This window comes from Rattus norvegicus, chromosome 4 (assembly GCF_036323735.1).
Source record: "Rattus norvegicus strain BN/NHsdMcwi chromosome 4, GRCr8, whole genome shotgun sequence".
In the NCBI taxonomy this organism is placed as follows: Eukaryota; Metazoa; Chordata; class Mammalia; order Rodentia; family Muridae; genus Rattus; species Rattus norvegicus.
Window position 1 is genome coordinate 10728032 of NC_086022.1, and position 20435 is coordinate 10748466.

General features: G+C 50.6%; 2 protein-coding genes across 10 annotated transcripts in view; both read left to right on the forward strand.

Annotated features, from left to right (window-relative positions):
• The window catches only part of Kmt2c (lysine methyltransferase 2C), a 402268-nt gene that overhangs the window by 374334 nt on the left and 7499 nt on the right, over nucleotides 1-20435 (forward strand). The gene's annotated exons all lie outside the window — the stretch shown is intronic.
• Prkag2 (protein kinase AMP-activated non-catalytic subunit gamma 2) overlaps nucleotides 16664-20435 on the forward strand; it is a 241245-nt gene continuing 237473 nt past the window's right edge. For 8 of the 9 annotated variants that reach the window (XM_006235951.4, XM_063286390.1, XM_063286391.1 and 5 more), the window contains exon 1: nucleotides 17296-17434. In XM_006235951.4, the coding sequence (XP_006236013.1) occupies nucleotides 17321-17434 (114 nt within the window). In that variant the 5' untranslated portion in view covers nucleotides 17296-17320. Of the gene's footprint in view, nucleotides 17435-20435 lie in introns of all 9 variants that reach the window. The other variant, NM_001398879.1, reaches the window with a different exon arrangement.

Genomic DNA, 20435 nt, shown 5'->3' on the forward strand with positions numbered 1-20435 from the left:
TGGTTAGTAGGACATGCGAACCAGCTGGTTAGTAGACATGAACACGAAGTGGGGAAAGAAACACTTGGGGCAACTCGGATTGGACCTGAGCAACAGAAAGACTGGCCAGGCCTGGACAACAAGACAGAACCCAGGCAGAAGAGCCTGATCAGGGTTTTAAGCCCGAGGGAGCTGGCAAGATGTTTACACCCAGGAGCAGCAGCTCAGGAGGGAGGGAAAGTGGCCCAGGTTGGAGCCCTAAATGTGGGTGGCAGGAGTCCATGCAAAGAATAGGACTGTGGGTGAGACCAGCTGTCGGTGCTGCTGGGGTCCAGCCAACCAGTGCGTGCTGGAAGGTTGGGTTAGCCACAAGCAGCATGGAGTTCTGTTGCATGGGCAGGAAGTCCTCCTGGAGTAGGCACTGACGAGGAAAAGCAGGAAGGAAGTGAGAGGCGGGCAGGCTAGACACACTTTGCTATGAAGGGGAGCAGAGAGGGGAATGGGAGCCAAGGGGTGCAGAGTCAGGACGGTGGGAAGAAGCAATGTTGGGAGGCAGCGGGACAACGGAAAGACCAACCTGCCAGTTCTTTAGCTTTCCCACCTGAACTTCCTAAAGCCCGCAGGGGCTTCCAATGCTCAGCTCAGGTAGAAGGCATCACATTTGAGAGAGGACACGTGTGTTCTGCTTAAAGAGCCGGAACAATGGCTTGTGTGGTAGAGCAACAAGGCATCTAAGATAAGAAAAGTGTCCCACAAGGCCACCTGAGTGCTTTGCTGAGCCAAAAGATAAGGTCATTTTTTGCACAGGGGCTGTGTGAGGTAGGACCAGAAAAAAATGTCACTCCTGATTGTCTCAGTTGTTAGAGAAATAGGAGGTTCCGAGGGAGGGAGGGAGGGACTTGTAAAAGTCACCATGGGAGCAGGACTGGGGAGTTTAGGGTGGTCACAAGGAACACAGGCCACTTGGCTTTAGAATCAAAGTTTTAAGACAGGACCCTGAGCTGACGGTGCTGTTGCTGTGCTCTGGCCTGACACTGTGGCTCTGCCTCCTTCCTGAGTGATGGCCGTCACCGTGCTCAGTCTTGAGAGCCCAGGTTCCTTCCGTTGTGATGTCATGCCAGTTACGAGTGACAAACACATTGGTGATCGGACAGTCCCAGCACAGCGCTGACAGTCTAGTAATATAAGACACAATAGGAGGGGGGGGGGCTGGAGAGATGGCTCAGTGGTTAAGAGCACTGACTACTCTCCCAGAGGTCCTGAGTTCAAATCCCAGCAACCACATGGTGGCTCACAACCATCTGTAATGGAATCCAATACCCTCTTCTGGTGTGTCTAAGACAGTGACAGTGTACTTACATATAATAAACAAACAAACACAATAGGGTAACGGTTCACACCCACTGCCACCCTGGCAAGCTTGGGACTCACCTTGGAGACAGGGGTTTTCTAGATTAGGTAAATTGAGGTGGGAATATGCAACCTACATGTGGGCAGAGCCATTCTGTGGGCTGGCTGAACACCAACCTGGCCCCCCTTCCTGACTTCAGATGCTCTGTGAGCAGCCACCTCAAGTCCCTGCCTCTAGCCTTCCCTATCCTGTGCCTTTAAACTGTGAGCTTGAATAAACCTTCCCCTCCTTAAGCTGCTTTTAGGGTGTTTTGTCACATGATGAGAAAGACGCAGTGACGTTGGCTTCATTGCGATGACAGCCTAGGGAAGGCTGTGCCCTAGCAAAAACCCCATCTTCCCTCTATGTGAGGCACTAAGACTGAGCTTCAGAAACTGAGCTAAGGTGATCTCTTTCTGATTTGATTACCTCAGATGTTTTGCACAGTAACAGAAAACTAGCATGGGTGGGGTCTGAAACGTTTTTCTTAATCTACCAGAGAATGTGGTACACACAGGATAGAAATAGCCCATTGAATCAGCTGCCGGGTGATCAGTCACTTGGTGAGCCCTTCCTCATCAGTAAGAAACAGTAAGCTGTTTCTCCAGATCTTTCCCATGATCCTCTTACCTTAAACACAGATCCTGGCCCTAACTGCAGAGTTAGAAATAAAGTGCAATTTACAAAAGAAATATGTGAGACTGTTCTTAGACAGATCCAAGAGAATCTCTCACACAAAAGTAGTGAACTGAAGAGATTCCTGTTACGGGTGACTCTGTGACTCCCAGGCAGTGCGGTGCCTCACCACTGTGGCACAGAGACAGACCGACCAGATAGAACGGCAAACACACAACTTCCCAGATACAGAGGTTACTTGTTCTTAAGGCTGTCATTGTAGTAGTGAACCCTTCATGCTTACAGAAGGCTATACTCCTACAGCCATGGGCTCCTGCACTTCTGCATTCAAGCTTAAATAACAGGCAAACCACACAATAGATGCACACTGGGTAAGGATGTGAATCATGCCGGGCTGGGATGTGACCAGAGCCATCTAAGCTGGGAGGCAGGAGACACAGTGCTTTCTCCAGACGCGGGCAGCAGCCTCTGCGGCCGTTCTGAATGCTTACCCGGGTGGCCTATAACGAGTGCTTCCTGATCTCTGGACTCGGTCTTCCTCACTGGAGGCAGGGGGATCACGAGTTCCAGCCTAGCCTGGGCGAAACGAGACCTTGTTTCAAAAGATATTTTTTTCCTGAGGCAGGATTGCCAAGTTCTAGATTGGTCTGGGTTGCGTAAGGAGTTCTCAGGAAGCCCAAGCTATAACAGGTAGAAAAAAGAAGAGTGAGGGGAAGGAATAAGGAGGAGAGGGAAGCAAAAAGAAAAAAAGAAAGAAGTGTGTGTGTGTGTGTGTGTGTGTGTGTGTGTGTGTGTGTGTGAATGTCATCCCCCCACGCCCCACCCCACCTTCTGCATCTCTGTATCCCAGGTCAGAACAAACCTCCAGAGGCCCCAGGGACAGGGCAGAGGGACAGTGCTGAGCACAGCTGGTCTTAGGCGGCTCCATCACTCCAGCAGCTCCCCGGAAAGCCACTCTGCCAAATTACATGAAGTGCTGTGAGAACCTGGTAATTCCCAGGCCTAGCTTGGAGATGAGCCACTCTGCCCTAATTAAAACTCACTCTTGACGCTCGCCTCACCAAAGGTGCTGTTGAAACATTGGCTGTAAATCGCCCTTGATTGATGGTTGCATAGGTCCTTGTGGCTCCCTTCTGTGTGTGGCTGTCACGTGGCGAGACCTTCTACTCCATTTGTTTTGTCACTGAGAGCTGCTAAGGGACTTGCAGAGTCTGGGGCCTGGATGTGTTTGAATGTGGAGACACACCCTCCTCGCCCCTATGGCCGTTCTACTCCCTAGTCTTCTCAGAGCTGTGAAACTGCCTGGTCAGATGCTGAGACTTGGGGACTCCTGGAGTCTCCTGCGATATTTGGAAGTCTTTAGAGAGCAGGCTTGCACCCATGAATGAAGCTCAGGTGCCACACCCTTCAGGCCCCAGACATCTCGTGTTGGGGCCTGTTGTATTCCAGACTCCGAGGTCTGAGGCCCAGGCTGACTTGGCTCCTAATGTAAACAATCGAGCCAGTCCCAAAACAGTCTAACAGAAACAAACCTCCTGGCAGACGGTGGAAGCAGCCATTACCTGGGGTCTTTGTACGGAACAAGGTGAGATATGACATAATTCAGGCATGGCTGTGCAGTTAGTGCCGAGACCACAGACAGTGCCTCCATGGTCACATGCAAGCAAGCAGACCCACACATATGTGCACACACACACACACACACACACACACACACACACACACACACGCATCAGCAGACATTCTTCCCTGTACTGTGGGTATGACTTATTTGGTGGCAGGGTTTGCAGGTGGGCTGGTTGGTTCTGGCATCAAACCCAGAGCCTGGAGCTTGCTAAGCATGTTCTCTACCACTGAGCTATACTGCCAGCCCCACTTATTTAGAAAGAGGGTCTTTGTAGACACCACGATAACTAGGTGAGTCCATGCTTGCTGGGGAGAACTGTTTTCCGTGTCAGGGTGTGGATGGGCCCGGCCTTTGGCAGGCTTTAGGCAGGCTTTCGCCGCCGTGAGCAGAAGGTTGCAGTAGCCAAGCTGGAGAGAAGCATCTATGACTAAGGGCTCATAATGCTCTGGCACAAAACCCAAGTTTGATTCCCAGCATCTATACCGTATGGTTCACAACTGCCTAGTAACTCCAGCTCCCGGGCATCTGCAATGGCTCTCTTCTCTACACCTGCACTTACAGGAACCTGCCAATGCACGGATACACATGATCGAAAATAAAGATAACTTTTAAAAAAGAGTGCAGTGATCAAGCCATGCACACTGTTCTGTCCCTCTCACCAGCTCCTAAATCCATTCTGTCTCTCTTCTGCGATGTTCCACAAACTTTGGAAGGGCAATATAGATTTATGGTTTTTCATCATATAGATTTTTATGATTCAACATTCAGTAGTCATTTGTTCTCAGCATCGTGACCAGTTACAAGAGTCTCTGTGGTAACTATTACCTGATGTAAAAAGAAGCTTCTTTGGTCAAATGTAACGGCAAGGCTCATCTGTGGGCATAAACACATTTAAGAAAGCGATTTGATGAGCATGCACTGTCTATTTAGCAGAACGACGACATCTGTAAACAATCTACCAGAACCTACGATTTCCCAGCGTGGGCTTTTGACCAGGTTTTCAGTACTAGATGTGGATTGGTTTCTGTGAAATGAACCTTGATTCCAATCAGAGAGCAAACTAATACCAAGCCTGCTATTACTGCACCAGTGAGCACACACCGCCAGGCAGGTTCGCAATACAGGTCCGCACTCCCTCTTAAAGGGCATAGTGTAGCGACCGAGAGGACACATATGGTCAAACATCAGGCTTCTGCTCCTGGAGAGACAGTGCCGAGAGGAGTTAGAGATGAGGCCAGAGAAGGGCTATGGTCAAAAGATGTAGGTGTCATAGAGGGATGTGATGTTGTTAGAGCCTAGAGGGGGCCACTGGGTCCCTCCCAGAGGACCTGCTGTGTTGCTGACATAATAGGAGGTGACACACATGGTCATACCCAGGACAGGACAGAAGCCACAGCATCAGCAGCTGATGCAAAAACAGAGGCAACACTTGTCCTTGGGACGACCCGTGGTCCAGGTCCTGGGAGACCCGTAAAGCACTGTTTGTATGACCCCAGGATCAGAAGATGGGATGCTCATAGACGATGAGCCTGAGGATACAGAAGGCTGAGACGATATCCCTGAGCCTGGTCTCCCACATGTCTCCAGTGTCCTTGTGCAGCTAGCCTACAGACTACACCTGATGGGTAGGCAGTCTTACTGAGGGGGCCATGGCGAATGTGCAGTAGCCTGTCTGTCACAGGCCTGAATGGGACCATGGACCCACAAGGGCCCGCTCAAAGGCATCCAGCAAGGATCCCACTGAACCACAAGCCACAGCTGCCACCAGGACACTTCAACCCTAGTCTGTAAAGGTCAGCACAGTGGTCCAGGGGACGTCTGTGTAGCTGCTCTTCCCTCAGTCTCGTGCAGCAATCTGTCTGAGAAGGGTTTCTCATCATGGCTTAGGTTCTCAGGAGCAAGGTTCTGCATAACCCTGAAGCACCACACTGAGCGTGAGTGCTATGGGAACAAAAAGGAAAGTGATCAGCTCTGTGTGTGTGTGTGTGTGTGTGTGTGTGTGTGTGTGTGTGTGTGTGTGTGTGACGTGTCCTTCCTCTTCTAAGTTTCTTCTACAATGAAAAGCTGAGAGAGCCTTGGTACATGGCTGTGTGGCACGGGGACTGGGGGGCATGAGCATACTGCTAAGCTCACTTCCAAGGAGTCCACAGAGCAGGGGTCCTCAGCACATAGCCCAGAGCCTTGCCTTAGCCTCCACCCTCCCCTAACTACAAGCAACAGGGGCCTGCAGAGGGGATCTAACTCCTCTTTGCTGAGAGCCTTACGGTTACATCTCTGTGGTCTGTGCAACACTGGGAGCCATTTCCTGCCTACCCTTCTTGCCACTACTCTTCCCCAGGTATCAGGACAGAGCTCTAAACCCATTCCATCCAACTCTGTCTCCCATTTTTCTCCTGGGCATCTCCCCATCACCTCCCTTAAATGTCTCGTTTTGTGGCATCGCGTCTCCAGGGATCCCGGCTGACAAACACTGGTTAGGAAGCGGGGAGTCATCAGTTTGGATGGGAAAGGAGAGAGATGTGGCAAGGACTCAGGCTGAAGCAGGCCAGAGCAGGACCTGCAGGCTGCACGTGTGGATTGAGACCATGGTGTGGGACTTCATTCTGGCCTCTGGGAGAACTTTCAGGTGGGCCATTTATGAGCCTGCGTGGCTTTGCTAGCTCCCTTCACAATGGGGCAGTCATGACAGTCACCATAGATGATGCTGGGGGTGTCACTCAGTCAGTAAAGTTCTCACCACGCAATCATGAGGGCCTGAACTCAATACCCAGAACCCATATAGAAAGCCATATAGGCTGGATATGGTGTCCCAAGCCTGTCATCTCAGTCCTGGGAGGTGGTAACAGAGGGACCCTGAGGGCCAAGTCAGTGTGCGAGCTCCAGGCCAATTGAAAGACCCTGGTTAAAAACGTAGACAGCACCTGAGGAATGACATTTGGGGTTGACCTCTGGATACACACACACACACACACACACACACACACACACACACACACACACACACACGCCTTCAATGCAAGTGAAATACAGAAAGGAACACAAGCCAGGGAGCTTGACCATGTCGGTAATTCTAAAACCCACCACTTTGTGAATCCGGAAGAGACATTAGGGTGTCTTCTTTCTCAGTGCTCATCCGTCCTCCACTGTCATGTTTATATGGTCAGGTGCCCGAGGACTCTGCCTGCTATGGTAATGACAACATACATACTCTAGGCGGCTCTGAGGCCTGGCTTCTGTAATTACCTCTTTCTTTTTCAGGTAAAGTGAAAACAGCCCGGTGATGGGCGTGGCTAAGCCCAGTCATTAGTGAGTGTGAGCTGGGCTTTCTTCACTGCAGAGGAAGCTGTTTTTTCCTGGAGGGATCTGACCACTTGAGTTTCACAGTTCCTCACAGGATCTCCTCAGCAACAAGGCCGGTGAACTGGCCCTGTTGTGCACACCGGGAGTCTGCTGCCTTTGCCCCAGGCACTTAGGCCTTTCTCTGCGCTGTCCTCTGCTGCCACCGGACTTCTGCGGATGGTCAAGGAGCCACCTAGTGTGGGGCTTAGAGCTTTCCAGGTAGCTTTTAGAGAGAAGGTGAGGTGGGTTCAAGAGAGAGATTGACTTTAAAGAGTTGGCTCCTTGTGGGGCCTAGAAAGTCTGAAATCTACAAGACAGGAGAGCTGGGAGCTTAGGTAAGGACTAGAGTTGTAGGTTTGACCTTGAGGATTTCTCAAGGAGACTTCCTTCTTGGGAGAGTGCTAGCTTTTTCTCTTAAGGCTTTCAACCAATGAGGTGGGGTCCACCATAGTTTGTACAGTGGTCTGCTTTACAATACCCATGTCGAGACGACGTAACTCATCTTCAAAAACCTTTGCAACGACATCTGCATGGCATTTGACCAGTCCATGGGCACCAGAGGCTGGCCAGATTGACATACACAGCCAATATCCCAAAGAATCCATGGGTGCATCAAGAAATTGGTGACCTTGGGAAGATGTAGATTCTCTGTAACTCAGTCAGCCTCCTGAACCTGGAGAGAGAGGAAGAGGGAGACAACAGTCGCTGTAGGAATTAAATGGTTCCATCTCTGACTCTCCGAAACACAAGGTACCATATGCCTGTCCCTTACTTTGTGACGATGAGTTCATCAGTGTCTGAGTTCATTGTATGTCTGATGCACTCATTACAAGTTCCTCTGAGGGCAGCAGCAGTGACTTGCCATCAGTAGGATGAGCCTTTGACGTTCTACAGTTTGAGACAGGTTTCTGTTTGCTTGCCTGACGTGCACTGAATGAGGAGCGAATTAATGTCTGGATGCAGGAAGGAGCAATGGGCAATGGTTCCCTGCACCAACCACTCTCTCTCTCTCTCTCTCTCTCTCTCTCTCTCTCTCTCTCTCTCTCTCTCCCTCTCTCCCCACCTCGGCATCCACCTCACTCCACAAGGACATACAGAGAAAGAGGAAAAACATCCTCTTTGAAGTCAGTGACTCTCTAGTGGACAAGGCCCCAGCCATCAGCCTGCCCAACAGACACTGAGGCTCAGAGCACAGGCTGGACCAGCCGCCAGGTGAGCATAGGTCCACTCACCACTAGGAAGCAGGCTCACTCCTGGCTGGCGTAACTCGCACTTTTTTTTTTTTATTTCTTTTACGTTTGAGAGTAGCTTTACTTGAGGTTAAGAGATAGACAGGCAAGCTCCTGATGAAGGAGTCGGAGAAGAGCCTTGTCAGGAGAGGTCTGCAGTGGCTGAAGAGCAGAGGGCAGAAGTTTCCGAGAAAGGGAAAAGCCCACAGCACCAGGGAACAAAACATGCTAGGCATGAAGGAAAAGACAGGGAAGAGAGGGAAGGTGAGCTTCCTGGGGTATCTCAGAAATGCTGGCAGACTACAGTGTTACAAAACAGAAGTCTGAACTAAGAAGGCCTTCTGGGAAGGAAAATACATTATCACATTAAGGAGATAATTCTTCCTCTCATCTCGCTCACAGGGCTTTAGTGAGTCATCGCTCTTGAGGGATGATCTGGCCAGGTGATTGGCAAGCCCTGCAGCTTAACTTTGTGTGTGTGTGTGTGTGTGTGTGTGTGTGTGTGTGTTTATGTGTGTGTGTTTGAATATACTTTTTCATACAATATACTCTGACCATGGTTTCTCCTCCGCAAGTCTTTCCTACTTCCCACCTACCCAACTCCATCTCTGTGCCCCCCTCAAACCAACAGGCAAGAACAACTTTTTAAATGAGAGAAAAGCACAAGAAACACTTATCCATGCTGACACATACACAAATCCATAAAAGTTGGGAACCATAACATACAATCAAAAGTCAGTAAGGTTAAAAAAGAAGCAAACTGAGCAATGGTGCATATCTGAACGGAGGCAGGGAGGGAGGGAGGGAGGGAGGGAGGGAGGGAGGGAGGGAGGGAGGGAGGGAGGGAGGGAGGGAGGCACCAGGGCTGGAGGAAGGGAAGGAGGGACCAGGGCTGGAGGGAGGGAGGGAGGCACCAAGGTTGGAGAGATGGCTCAGCAGTTAGGAGCTCTGCTGCTTTTCCAGGACCTGGGTTTGATTCCCAGCACCCACATCAGGCAGCTCATAACCATCTGTAACTCAGGTTCAGAGGACCTGATGCCCTCTTCTGGCTTCTGTGGGCACCCACATGCATGGGACATAAACTCACTGCTCCCTCCCCCCATCTCCTCCCTCCCTGTCTTTCCCTCTCTTCCTTCTTTGTTTCCTCCCCAACACAAATAAAAAATAAATAAATTAACAAAATGAAACCAAGCTGGGTGTGATGGTGCATACCTTTACTCCCAGCACTCAGGAAGCAGAGGCAGGTGTATTTCTGTGAGTTCCAGGACAGCCAGGACTATACAGTGAGAATTTGTCTAAAAAGAAAAGGTCAAGGCTGGAGAGATGGCTCAGTGGTTAAGAGCACTGACTGTGCTTCCAGAGGTCCTGAGTTCAAATCCCAGCAACCACAGGGTAGTTCACAACCATCTGTAATGGGATCTGATGCCTTCTTCTGGTGTGTCTGAAGACAGCAACAGTGTACTTATATATAATAAATAAACAAATCTTTAAAAAAAAAGAAAAGGTCAAAATAAAGAAAGAAACCATAAAAAATTCAAAAGTAGTTAAAAGAGAATTTTTAGGAATAATTTTGAAGTGCGAAGTATGCTTGTAAATCATGCAGAAAATCTCCATACCCTAAAGTGACACTGTAAGAAAGGAAGAGTGCTCTTTCTCCCCATTCCCATGGCCAGCCTTTCTCTCTCTCTCTCTCTCTCTCTCTCTCTCTCTCTCTCTCTCTCTCTCTCTCCCTCCCCCTTCTCCTTCATCTTCTCCCCCTCCCCCTCAGCTCCCACACCCATGCCCTAAATAAATTCTATTCTATACTAAAAAAAAAAAAAAAGAAAAAGAAAAAAAAGAAAAAAAGAAAGGAAAAGAGTGTGACTGACAGCAAACAGCCGAGGCAGTCCCTGGACATTTACTTGAAGGGAGTGGGGCAGCTCTTGCCTTGCATTTACAGATCAAAGGATGGCCTTGGGTTCTCTGCTCCCTCCCACATAAGGATCCGGGGCTTGGTTGTGACAAGCCCTGTACCTGAGCTCAGCAGCCCAAGGCACTGTAAGGTAAAGAGAAAGACCAGGCAGTCTGAAGGACACTAAACAGAGAGACCATGGACCACTCACAGGAAGCTAGTGGCAAAGGAAATACAAGTCTCACCCTCCTTCACAGCAGGTAAGATTCTCACTGGAAGCACGAGGTGTGGTTTTTCTCTTAGTAGGTGGGTATCAAGCTGGAAGTGGACCATGCTAGCAAAAGTGCTGCTCATGGGGTGAACGTAGGCCAACAGCCTCCAAAAAGGCTAAGCTTCTGCCTGCCCATTACTCCATACTGTATGATGCAGAGTGTGCTGCTGTGCAGCATGGGCGGCCCCTCCATCCCTATCAGTAGGGCATCGCTTTCGAAGATATGTAATAAACGACAGAGTCGACAATAGGTCCTTATGTGGCAGGCAGTCTGTGAGCGAGTGCTCTGTATTTACGCTTTCCTTGCCACCTCTCTCCTAAGCACCTTCCTGGTGGCAGCAGGTGGTATGGCTTCTTCTCTGGAGGAAGACAATCGCTCAGGGAAGGCTACCTAGCTGCCTGGACATGGACTGAATGAATAGCTTCCGTTCGCTTGCGATAGCCCAGCCTTGGAGGGCTCGGCTCCCACATCATTGTTACCTGGCCCTTTCTGGAATCATGGCATCAGCATGGCAAAGCCAGAGCTCTCCTCACTGTCCTGCTGTCTTGTTCAACAAAGCATCAGAGCAGGTATCTACCATGGTGTCCTCTCTTCTCCGTGGCGTGTAAGTCCCCTGAAGCCAGTGCTTACACACTGCTTTTCTGCTTTCCAGGGTGGCCTTTCCCATCTCATCCCACTCAGAAGGCAGCCAGCGTTCTAATCTCCTACTGCTTCTATAGTCTCTTACCAACTTCCAACTCCTGAATCCTAGAGGTGAAGCCCTTCTGACCTGACTCCTCCCACACTGCTGTCTGCTCACCTGTCTCCCTCTGGCTGAATCCAAAGACCCTGATAGAGAGCTGAGCAGTATAGGGAACAGGTCTAGGAGCCGAGGCCACAGGAAGTCCACTGGGAGGGTGGATGCCAGCTGCATCCCCACACTGTACACACCCATCAGTTCCCTAGGACACTGTTCTCCGGAAATGTTAAGTGACCATTCAGATTTTCCAGGGCTGAGGGTCCTACGGAGTCTCTGAGAAGCAATTCTTCCCTTAACTTTCCTGGGCTAACTGGGATGATGTGTTGATTTTATATTCAATGCTGAGAACTGCTTCGTATACATAAATATTTAGTGTAAAATACTAGGAGTATGTTTAGAGAAATTGTTAGAAATTCTGTCCTCATCCCAAGCCAAAGCTCAGTTCGTGAATTTTTATAAACATCAAGTCTGCAACTCAAACAGCTGTTGAAAAGATCCAACACTTCAACACGGTACAGTCCGAATGCAGGCTAGTGTGCTGCATACTGAAGAACGGTGATAGGAACACAGCCCCTGTTATCTGCAAGTAAACCAGCTTCTCTAATTACAGGGGACTACGCACAGTAAAGATGCTGTGGATTCACAGTCCCGAATCTGTCCTGAGGTGTCTCACACAGCTTAGGTGGCTTTGCGTAGCTAGGCTCACACGGTGCTCACACTGTGAGGGCTGAACCAGACAGACAGTGAGGTGGCGACGAGTGCCACCAGAGACAGTTCCAGTTCATTCTCCATTTGAGTTTTGAATGAGCTCAGTTTTGCTCATTACAATTCCAAGAACGTTTTACTGTTGCCAGATTGTTGTTATTATTATTATTATTATTATTATTATTATTATTATTATTTGACTACTACTACTATTACTACTACTACGGCTTCTCACTTCATATTTAGTTATGTGACTTGTCAGGTACACAAGTCACCATGAATCTTCCTGGACTCAGAGCTACCCACAATGAGGCCACTATCCCCTCTCATGTGTTGTGTGTTGGCAGTGAACCCCATAGACACATACACACACACACACACACCCTTCCCCCAGCTGTAGCATCTTTACCCACCCATCTAAAATTCGGGGAAGCCTTTGAGTCATGGATGGATAAGTTGTTCCACAGTGAGAAGAAAATGTCCTTGCATACAAGTGGCCCAGACCAGAGCTTTGCCATTGTTGTGTTTTATAAAAAAGAAAAGAGAAGGGAGGGATATGTTTAATAGAGGCACAGTACGGTGTTGGGAAGGAGGTGACTCTGCAGGCCCATGCTGAGGCATCCCTTCCCCGAGGTACCAGCCATACCACGGATATAGTATGAAATAGTTTATTTAGGGTATGGGGAGGGGAATTGAGGAGGGAGTGGAGACAGACAGACAGACAGAGACAGAGAGACAGAGAGACAGAGAGTAGAGGCTGGCCATGAACACATGGAAAAAGAGGGGGAGGGGAATGGGGAGAGAGAGGAGGGGGCAAGCAGCCCCTTTTATAGTGAGTCAGGCACACCTGGCTGTTGCCAGGCAACAGTGGGGTGGAGCCTAGAAGAAATACTAACAGTTATGCTTTTTTTTAACCTAGAAGGTAAAAGGCTGTGATAAGCCAGGCTAGAAAACAAGGCCTTGATAGAAAGGCCTGTGGCCTCCAGGGTGTGACAGATACTTTCAGGAAACTCTTCCAAGCCCAGTGCTTGGAAAGTTCCTCTTGTCCAGTCTCTCCCAAGACCTCGTAAGATTCTCCAGAGGTCTATTTAGGTACATTCCATAAAATAGCTTTTGACCCACATGGCATAAGGAGAGTGGCCACACCCACCAAGTCCTCAAGTTGCCCTGTACCCCAGGAGTCCTTGGACTGAGTATCTCTGTGAGATCTGTCTGCTTGGCAAATGCATACTGATTGATTATGTTATCAAGTACTAAGGGACAAGGGCAGGCGTGGACTCTGGCAAGCTTGGGCATGGGTTGGACTCAGGGTTTGGTTCAGCCCTTCTTGGAGGAACATTCTCCCCGAGGGCCAGATGGTACTTGTCCTTTCCTGTGAGGCTTGGAGGTCAAGGGTTCTAAGTCCTGTGCATGGTCATTCCATTCACCTCATGCTACCACAACAAGGACAGTGACAGCATGTAAAATTCATTTCCTCCCCTGGAGTCTCATTGGAAAAGGCTTCACCCGTGTTCTAGAGCCAATGGCTGGATGCCAGCTGCAACCCAGAGCTGCTGACATCTGATATAAGATGGGTCAGATTTGTGTGGAGCAGCACAGGAACTTCAACCCACCCAGGTTAATCTCCAAGGCAACTTTATTATGGTGTTTAGTATGTATTCTTTCACCGTGTACCATCAGGCAGATCAGTGAAAGGTCAGAAATCAGTCACATTCAGGGAACAGCGAGAATCACAACCTCTCAGGGTTCGTCTTTACTTACTGCATACTCGAAGCTCACAGCTAAACGGATGATGAACACACACTGACTACTTGAGTCCAAGTCTTTCTGCCTGATGGGAGGCAAGGCTGGATTGCTAGAATGGGCCAGCAAGATGGCTCAGTGGGTAAAGACACATGGTGCCGCACCAGTTAGCAGCATGTGTCCAGTCTCAGAACCCATGCGAAGGTGGAAGGAGGGAACTGATTCTCTAGCGTTGTCCTCTGACCTCTACTTTACTGGTGTGATACCACCCCACCCCAAATAAAGACAAAAACAAGCAAACAACATAAACACCCTAAAGCAAACATCTCACTCCTGAGCAGAGTCCGGAGGGCAGATGCTGGGGGACTGGGACTTCACTCCCGGCTGGCATGGGTGGTGCCCATTTAGCAGACAGACACATTTCAGGCCACATGAGCCCCGCCTGCTGACTCTGTCACTGGAGAAGTGCTGAGTGTGGACTTAAGACACTGAGTTGTCAGCATCCTGGCTGTTCTCTGAAGAGAAGACAGGACTGGCCACAGAGCTCATCGGTACCTTAATGCGGGTCTCCTGGATTCCACTGTTGGGATCCCCTGTGGTTAAGTGACTTTAGAGGGAGGTCTGCTTTGCAGAATAGAGGTGGCTGGCACAAGAAAATAAAGCAGGCTCAGAGAGGCGTTCAAGAGATAGACTACTCCAAGGCAGAGTTTCCACTCCTCCTGGGCCCTTTCTTCATGTCTGTCGAGACTCACCACCTCCTGTAGATCCTGAGAGCAGAAGCCATAGTGAGATTACACTGTCAGTCTAACAGAGAAGCATCTCTGCCTTGGTTGTCATTAGATAATGACACCTTGGTAGGGTGAGCTGTACGTTGCCACAGCGTTCACAGAGGGCCTGAGTTACTTCAGTCTCCAAGGGCTGCCTTTTGCTCAGAATCAAATCACTGTGTTCTAAACACACAGGCAATTGTCCTCACCAACTGTGTCACAGGCCAGGAGGACATGGCAGCAGTTTGCTCAAGGTCACCCTTGAGACATTTCCTAGAGTTTTGTAATCTGGTGGAAAGGTGGTTTTTGTTTTTGTTTTGTGTATGTATAAAGGTTTTAAAACAGAAGAGGCCACCTTTTTTTTTTCTGTTGTCTGAAAGGACACAGCAGTGACAACCCACAGATGTTAAAGGAGCACAAAACACGAGCCAGCAGCCAGGCTTTGGCCACCCTGGTCCACACAGTGCTTGAAATGGCTCTTTCAGAAGACTTTGATAGACAGACATTAGATCATTAACTTGAAGTCTACTGCAGTGCTGGGCATGGAGGCCACGATCAAAATGCTGGTTCTTGAGGTTGGGAGATGGCGTAGGTGGTGTGCTGGCACAGGCTTATAATTCTAGCAATGCATGTACACACACACACACACACACACACACACACACACACACACACACACACGGGAAGGTATTGATATAAGGAACATGTGCTTTCCGCCTCCGAGTCTTTCCCTCTGTCTGCTTGTTTCCTCTGATGGCTGCTTCTTTCTTACAAAGCCACAGCTTTCTCATCACATGGTACCATTTATGCACCCTGGCACCATCATGAAGAGATGAACGTCTCAAACTACAGAGAGAGAACACTTGACAGTTGACAATCCTGGAGTGATTTTTTTTAGGGCTCAGGGTGGCCTCCTTGGACATTGATACTGCACCCCTTCAAACTCCTCACTTCTGCTTCTAGGAATCAATCTGAACACTCAGTAGAACGGTGTCTTGGGGATCTCTGGGGGCTCTTTAGTGAGGAGCCAGGCTGGGGAGGAGGGTGGCAACACCGGGCTTGAGTTTTGATCCTAGGCAGGTTCCTTCAGAGGACTCTCCAGAAGCTGCTCAGGGATACTGGTTGGGGGGCTCTGGGGAGGGGGTGACTTCATTCTTGGTTTGAAAGTGTGGCAGCAGGATGTAAATGAACCAAGGAACCTGGCCCCTCTGCCCCACAACTGTAGTTCCTAATTTGCAGAACTAGGCTGGTAACATGGAAACCCACGCGATAACTAAACCCAGGTTGTTTCTGATGGGACGGATAGGTCCTTTACTAAATCATGGTCTTAAAGTGGTAACCACATCCTCTACAGTGGGAGAGCAGGAAGAGGGGCAGGAAGAGAAGTAAAGGCTACCACCTCCTTACCATCACCACCCTCATCATGTCTTCGTCAAAGCGGCCACTATCACGTTTACTCTACAGATGTAATATACAGTAATGTCTGTATATTACTGTTTACAGATAGGAGCAGATGGGCTGATGTTAGCTTCAGAGTGATGGAGTAATCTTTGGGCTCATCCGGTATTCAATTCTAAGCAGGAGCGGGAGCACGCCCCTCTCTCAGACCAGAAGCCAAGGTCGTGCTGCCCGGGAGGTACAACAGGGCCCTGAGCAGCCCTCGGTGGCAGATCTGCAGCCAGTGGCTCTGAAGATCCGGGAGCACGTGGCGTGTTCGCCCTGCTTTCAGGCTCCGACGCACCCATTTCCTCCTGTGGTCTTAGGACTTCAGCATTTACAGAGATGAGAGCGCCTTTGCAGAAGATCAAGGTTTGCTGCGCAATCTTTGATGAATCTGAAAAGAACCAAGTCGTGGAGAAAAGCCTGTACTCACCCCGCCACGGGCCACTCTGAACAGGAATGAGGGTCCACACGCAGCAGGGCGGCAGCATTGCGCGAAGCGAGTGCGGTCATCCGAGCCACTTAGACCCGGGGTTTCAATCGTGGCGTGGTTGGGCTGCGGGTGTGTGTTTCCGGGGGTTGGACCTAAACAGAGACACTGCAAAACCATGGATCAGAATCAGCTCCTGGCGAGTCCGGAGCCCGCTTACCTTGAGACAGAGAGCGCACGGCGACCACCCGGGGGCAGCGTGGGCCGCGTGGAGTGGGACAGTGGCGCCGCACGCCGCGCACTTCCTGTTCAACGCGCGCGCCGCCTGCCACCGCCCAGCGCTCCCGGAGTCTGCGTTGGTGCCAGGCCCGGCCCCCACAGTCCCCAGGGTGCCGGGGGACGCGACTCAGAGGCCGCCCCGGGCGGGCGCCCTGCCCTATTCTCCCCTAGGGGTTGGGGCGCGCCCTTCGGCCCGCAGAACCCAGCCAGCCGCCGCCACAGTTTATCCCTGCGGCCACGCGCCAGCCCAATTGCGACGAGTCTTCGCCTTTGCACCTCCTCTTCCCCCTCTGCCCTCCCTCTTGCCCAAAGAGGAGGCCCTCCGGGTCCCAGGCTCCCTGCCGCTTTATTGTGCGGCCCAGGGTTATGCATTTCTCCACTAAGTGTCTCTGGCCACTGTTTCCAACCAGGCAGAGACAAGGGTAGGTTGTTTTCCAAATTGCTGTTGTTAATTGCACCTGCCTGGCCGATTACCTCTGGGAATCTGTGGGAGGAGCCGAGAGGTGGAAAATGTTGCTTCGCTTTGCAGCAGGAGGAAAACTTTATCACCCAGCACGAGACTTCTGCCACGCGTAACCAAAAGCAGCACTGGCCGCGACGCTGCACCCGATGATTCTGTAGGAGAAAGAGGACGCTCCAACCCGGCATTCCGCGGACCGCCAGCCCCTCGGGTGGAGCCCCGCGTGTTACCTGCGCCACCCGCCCTCCCCGCGGAAGTCCCCACGAGGTGTTTTCAGGGTGGGAGGACAGTCATAAAAAGCGCGTGGCTACAGTGTAACGGCAGCAGCCCTGGGGGGCAGCGAGGGGCCCGAACCCCGGGAACAAGGCACCGGAATTAACTTCTAGCTAAAGTTATGGGAAGCGCAGCCATGGACACCAAGAAGAAGAAAGAGGTTTCCAGCCCTGGCGGGAGCAGTGGCAAAAAGAACCCTAGCCTGAAGAGGCGGTCACTGCGAGTGCACATTCCGGTGAGTCCGATCCCTGGAGCTCCAGACTCTGGCGGCGCCTAGGCGGTTAACACGGGACAACCCGCGCGCGCCGTCCTGTCCCTCCTGTCCCTTCGGGAGGCTGGGGAGGGGGAGGGGCAAGGCCCAAGCTGGGCCGCAGAGCCCGAGATTGGATCTTGGTCCGTACTCTAGTGGAGCTATGGGACTGTCTGGGACAGAGGCAGGGGTGTCTGCTGGGAAGCGAGTAAGAGAAGCGCGCTCCCGGGTGCGCAAAGCCTGGCGGCGGACTGGGCGTAGCCCCGGATCCCGCCGGTGCGGGTGCTGGGGAGGGGGTAGTGAGTTGTATTGTTTTGTTGAAAAACGACCTTGTGAAGTGTGGGGAAATGTGAGCGGAGGAACTGCGCGTCAGCGCCGAGGACTGAGGAAAAGAGTGGTGGGTGGGAATATAGCAGGGGCCACGGTGTGGCAGCACCCCCAAAAGGCTCTCCCTCCACACCAATTTCCTCAGGATGCATGTGAGTCGCGGCGGGAGCCCTTTGCAATGATTCCCTTGGTTTGGATCCAGAAACATTTTGGGCCTCGTGGAATCTGGGGGCTTGAGGTGTCCCTATCATATAATACAGGGCTGTTGCTAACTTCAGCCCAGATCACCCTGCCACCTTGGTTGGACTTTGGTGACATTGATTTAAACAGCCAGAGGGAGCAGCATGCGGAATCGCTTGCTCACAGCACTGAGCATCAGTCTGGCCTGCCCCAGCTGGTAGCCCAAGGGCACTTGTTCTCCTCTCTGTAGAGGGGGATCAGGAGGTGTACTCTAGCCCTTAACTTTACTCAAAGGGGAACACCACTTGGCTACATCCTGGCAGTGACCAAGCAAGCAAAGGTTTTTTACAAAGGCACATGCTAAGCAGTGTGGGACAGCTCAGTGAGTCCCACCTCCGTCCTGTGCTACCTGACAGCATCCACGCTGATCCATCCACGCTGATCCCAGAGCCGGCTTTCCAGCGCTACCCACTCAATTTCACCCCGAAGAATGAGTAGTAGGCTTTTCCTATTGTTGGCCCCAAGCCCTTCCTTTCAGATGCGGGCCCCTATCTTTTTATTCCAGTCCAGGAATGTGATACTGAGTGGAATCTTGGGGCTTGAAGCCCCACATAGGTAATAGGTGTACTTTGGGGAGCTATTTAAAGGTGGGCATCTGGGGGAGTCAGGAGTCCCACAGTGACCTGAACATATAAGGGTGTGGATATTACTTGAGACAATACTCCTCATCACATTGCCTATATAAGACATTTTAAAACTATTTAAATGGAAGGCGGGGGGGGGGGGCTGGAGAGATGGCTCAGTGGTTAAGAGCACTGACTGCTCTTCCAGAGGTCCTGAGTTCAAACCCAGCAACCACATGGTGGCTCACAACCATCTGCAATGGGATCCAATGCCCTCTTCTGGTGTGTCTGAAGACAGTGACAGTGTATGCATATACAATAAATAAATAAATAAATAAATAAATAAATAAATAAATAAATATTGAAATAGAAAGCTAGACATTGCTGCTAAGATCTGTTTAACAGTGACCTTTCGAGCTGGCCCTTTAACCACTGTTTGTCTCAAAAAATGGTGCCGATTTGTCCACCCTGTGGGGAGGTTGGAGTAAAACAGTAAATGGGGAAGAAAGCTCCTTACAGTGTAAAGTGCTGTACACTCATGTGGTTATTACATGTATGTCAGAGTATGAAGAGATCCCAGCACTTAGGGGGTTGAGGCATGGTGATTGCTGTGAATTTAAGACTAGCCTGGGCTAGAGAACAAATGGGTCTCAATATAAACAGACAAACAAACGTCAGCAGGGTTGGGATGGCGGGGGAGGGAAAATAGTGCCCACTGAAGAAGCCACCGTGAATGGAGGCCAAATAGAGCAGCTGACCCCGACCCGTATGTATGTGCTTGTCAGCGGGGCAGTATAGGGCAAAGTCCAGCAGCAGCTGAGGGACCAACAGGCCACTCTGAATGCTGAAAACTGGGACACTCAAGTGTATTCTTGGCATGACCTGGCCTTTCCTGAAAGCAGTTTTCACTCCACTGACACACAGCTGCTCACCCATGTGACCTGGGCCTGTGTTCTCCTTCTCTCCTGTGCATGTGTTTGTGGGTGGGCCCAGAGGGTCCTGTCATCTACCCACTAATGCTGACCTATTGGTTACTGTGCCAGGAGAGGCTGTGAAAATGGGCACTTAAGGCTCAGGGCTTAACAGCCGAGCCTAGGATGTAAGATGACAGGTCAGTTCCACAAAAGGCTGTGGAGACCAGAGTGATAACATGGGAGAGCCATTTCCGGTGCAGAGAGAGTGGTGCTTCTGGCTCCAGTAGAAGGCAGTGGAAGGGAATGTCCTCAGACCAGATCAGCAGGACTTTGAAGGAATTGGGTTTCAAGCAACATACGATTTTCTTTCTTAAGTATGTCCCATGCTCTGTTTGGAACACACTCACACTGTAACTGGTCTATTGCTGCTTAACTGGGTATCCTGTGCTTTTCCCTGTGCTTGAAGGCCAGACCCTGCCAGGCACAGTAATTTCTAGTACTTTCATCCCAGTGCTCTGGAATCAGAGGCAGAGAGAATTCTGTAAGTTTTCCTTAGTGAATTAATTTCAGGGCAACCAAAACTCAGGAATTGCTCTCAGAGACAGAGGAGTTGCAGCAAAGACCTGTTCCCTATGTGCAAGTCGTCCCAGGTCCGCCATAGCCTCGTGGGGAACTTGGGGCTTGTGTCTTTCTGCCTGTCTGAAAGATTCTTCCCAGCTCTGGCAGCTGGCTCAGCTGAATGTGGGGACACCTCAGGTACTGGGATGGTCCCTCTTTTGGTTACCTTGGCTCTGATACAGTAGCTGAGACCTTGTATCTGATCTACATGCACAAGGCAAGGGCTGGAGGGGCGAGGGGATGCTAACTGGGAATGGCTTGGACTTTTGAAACCTCAAAGCTCATCCCCAGCAATACATCTTCTCCATAAAGTCACCTTCTGAT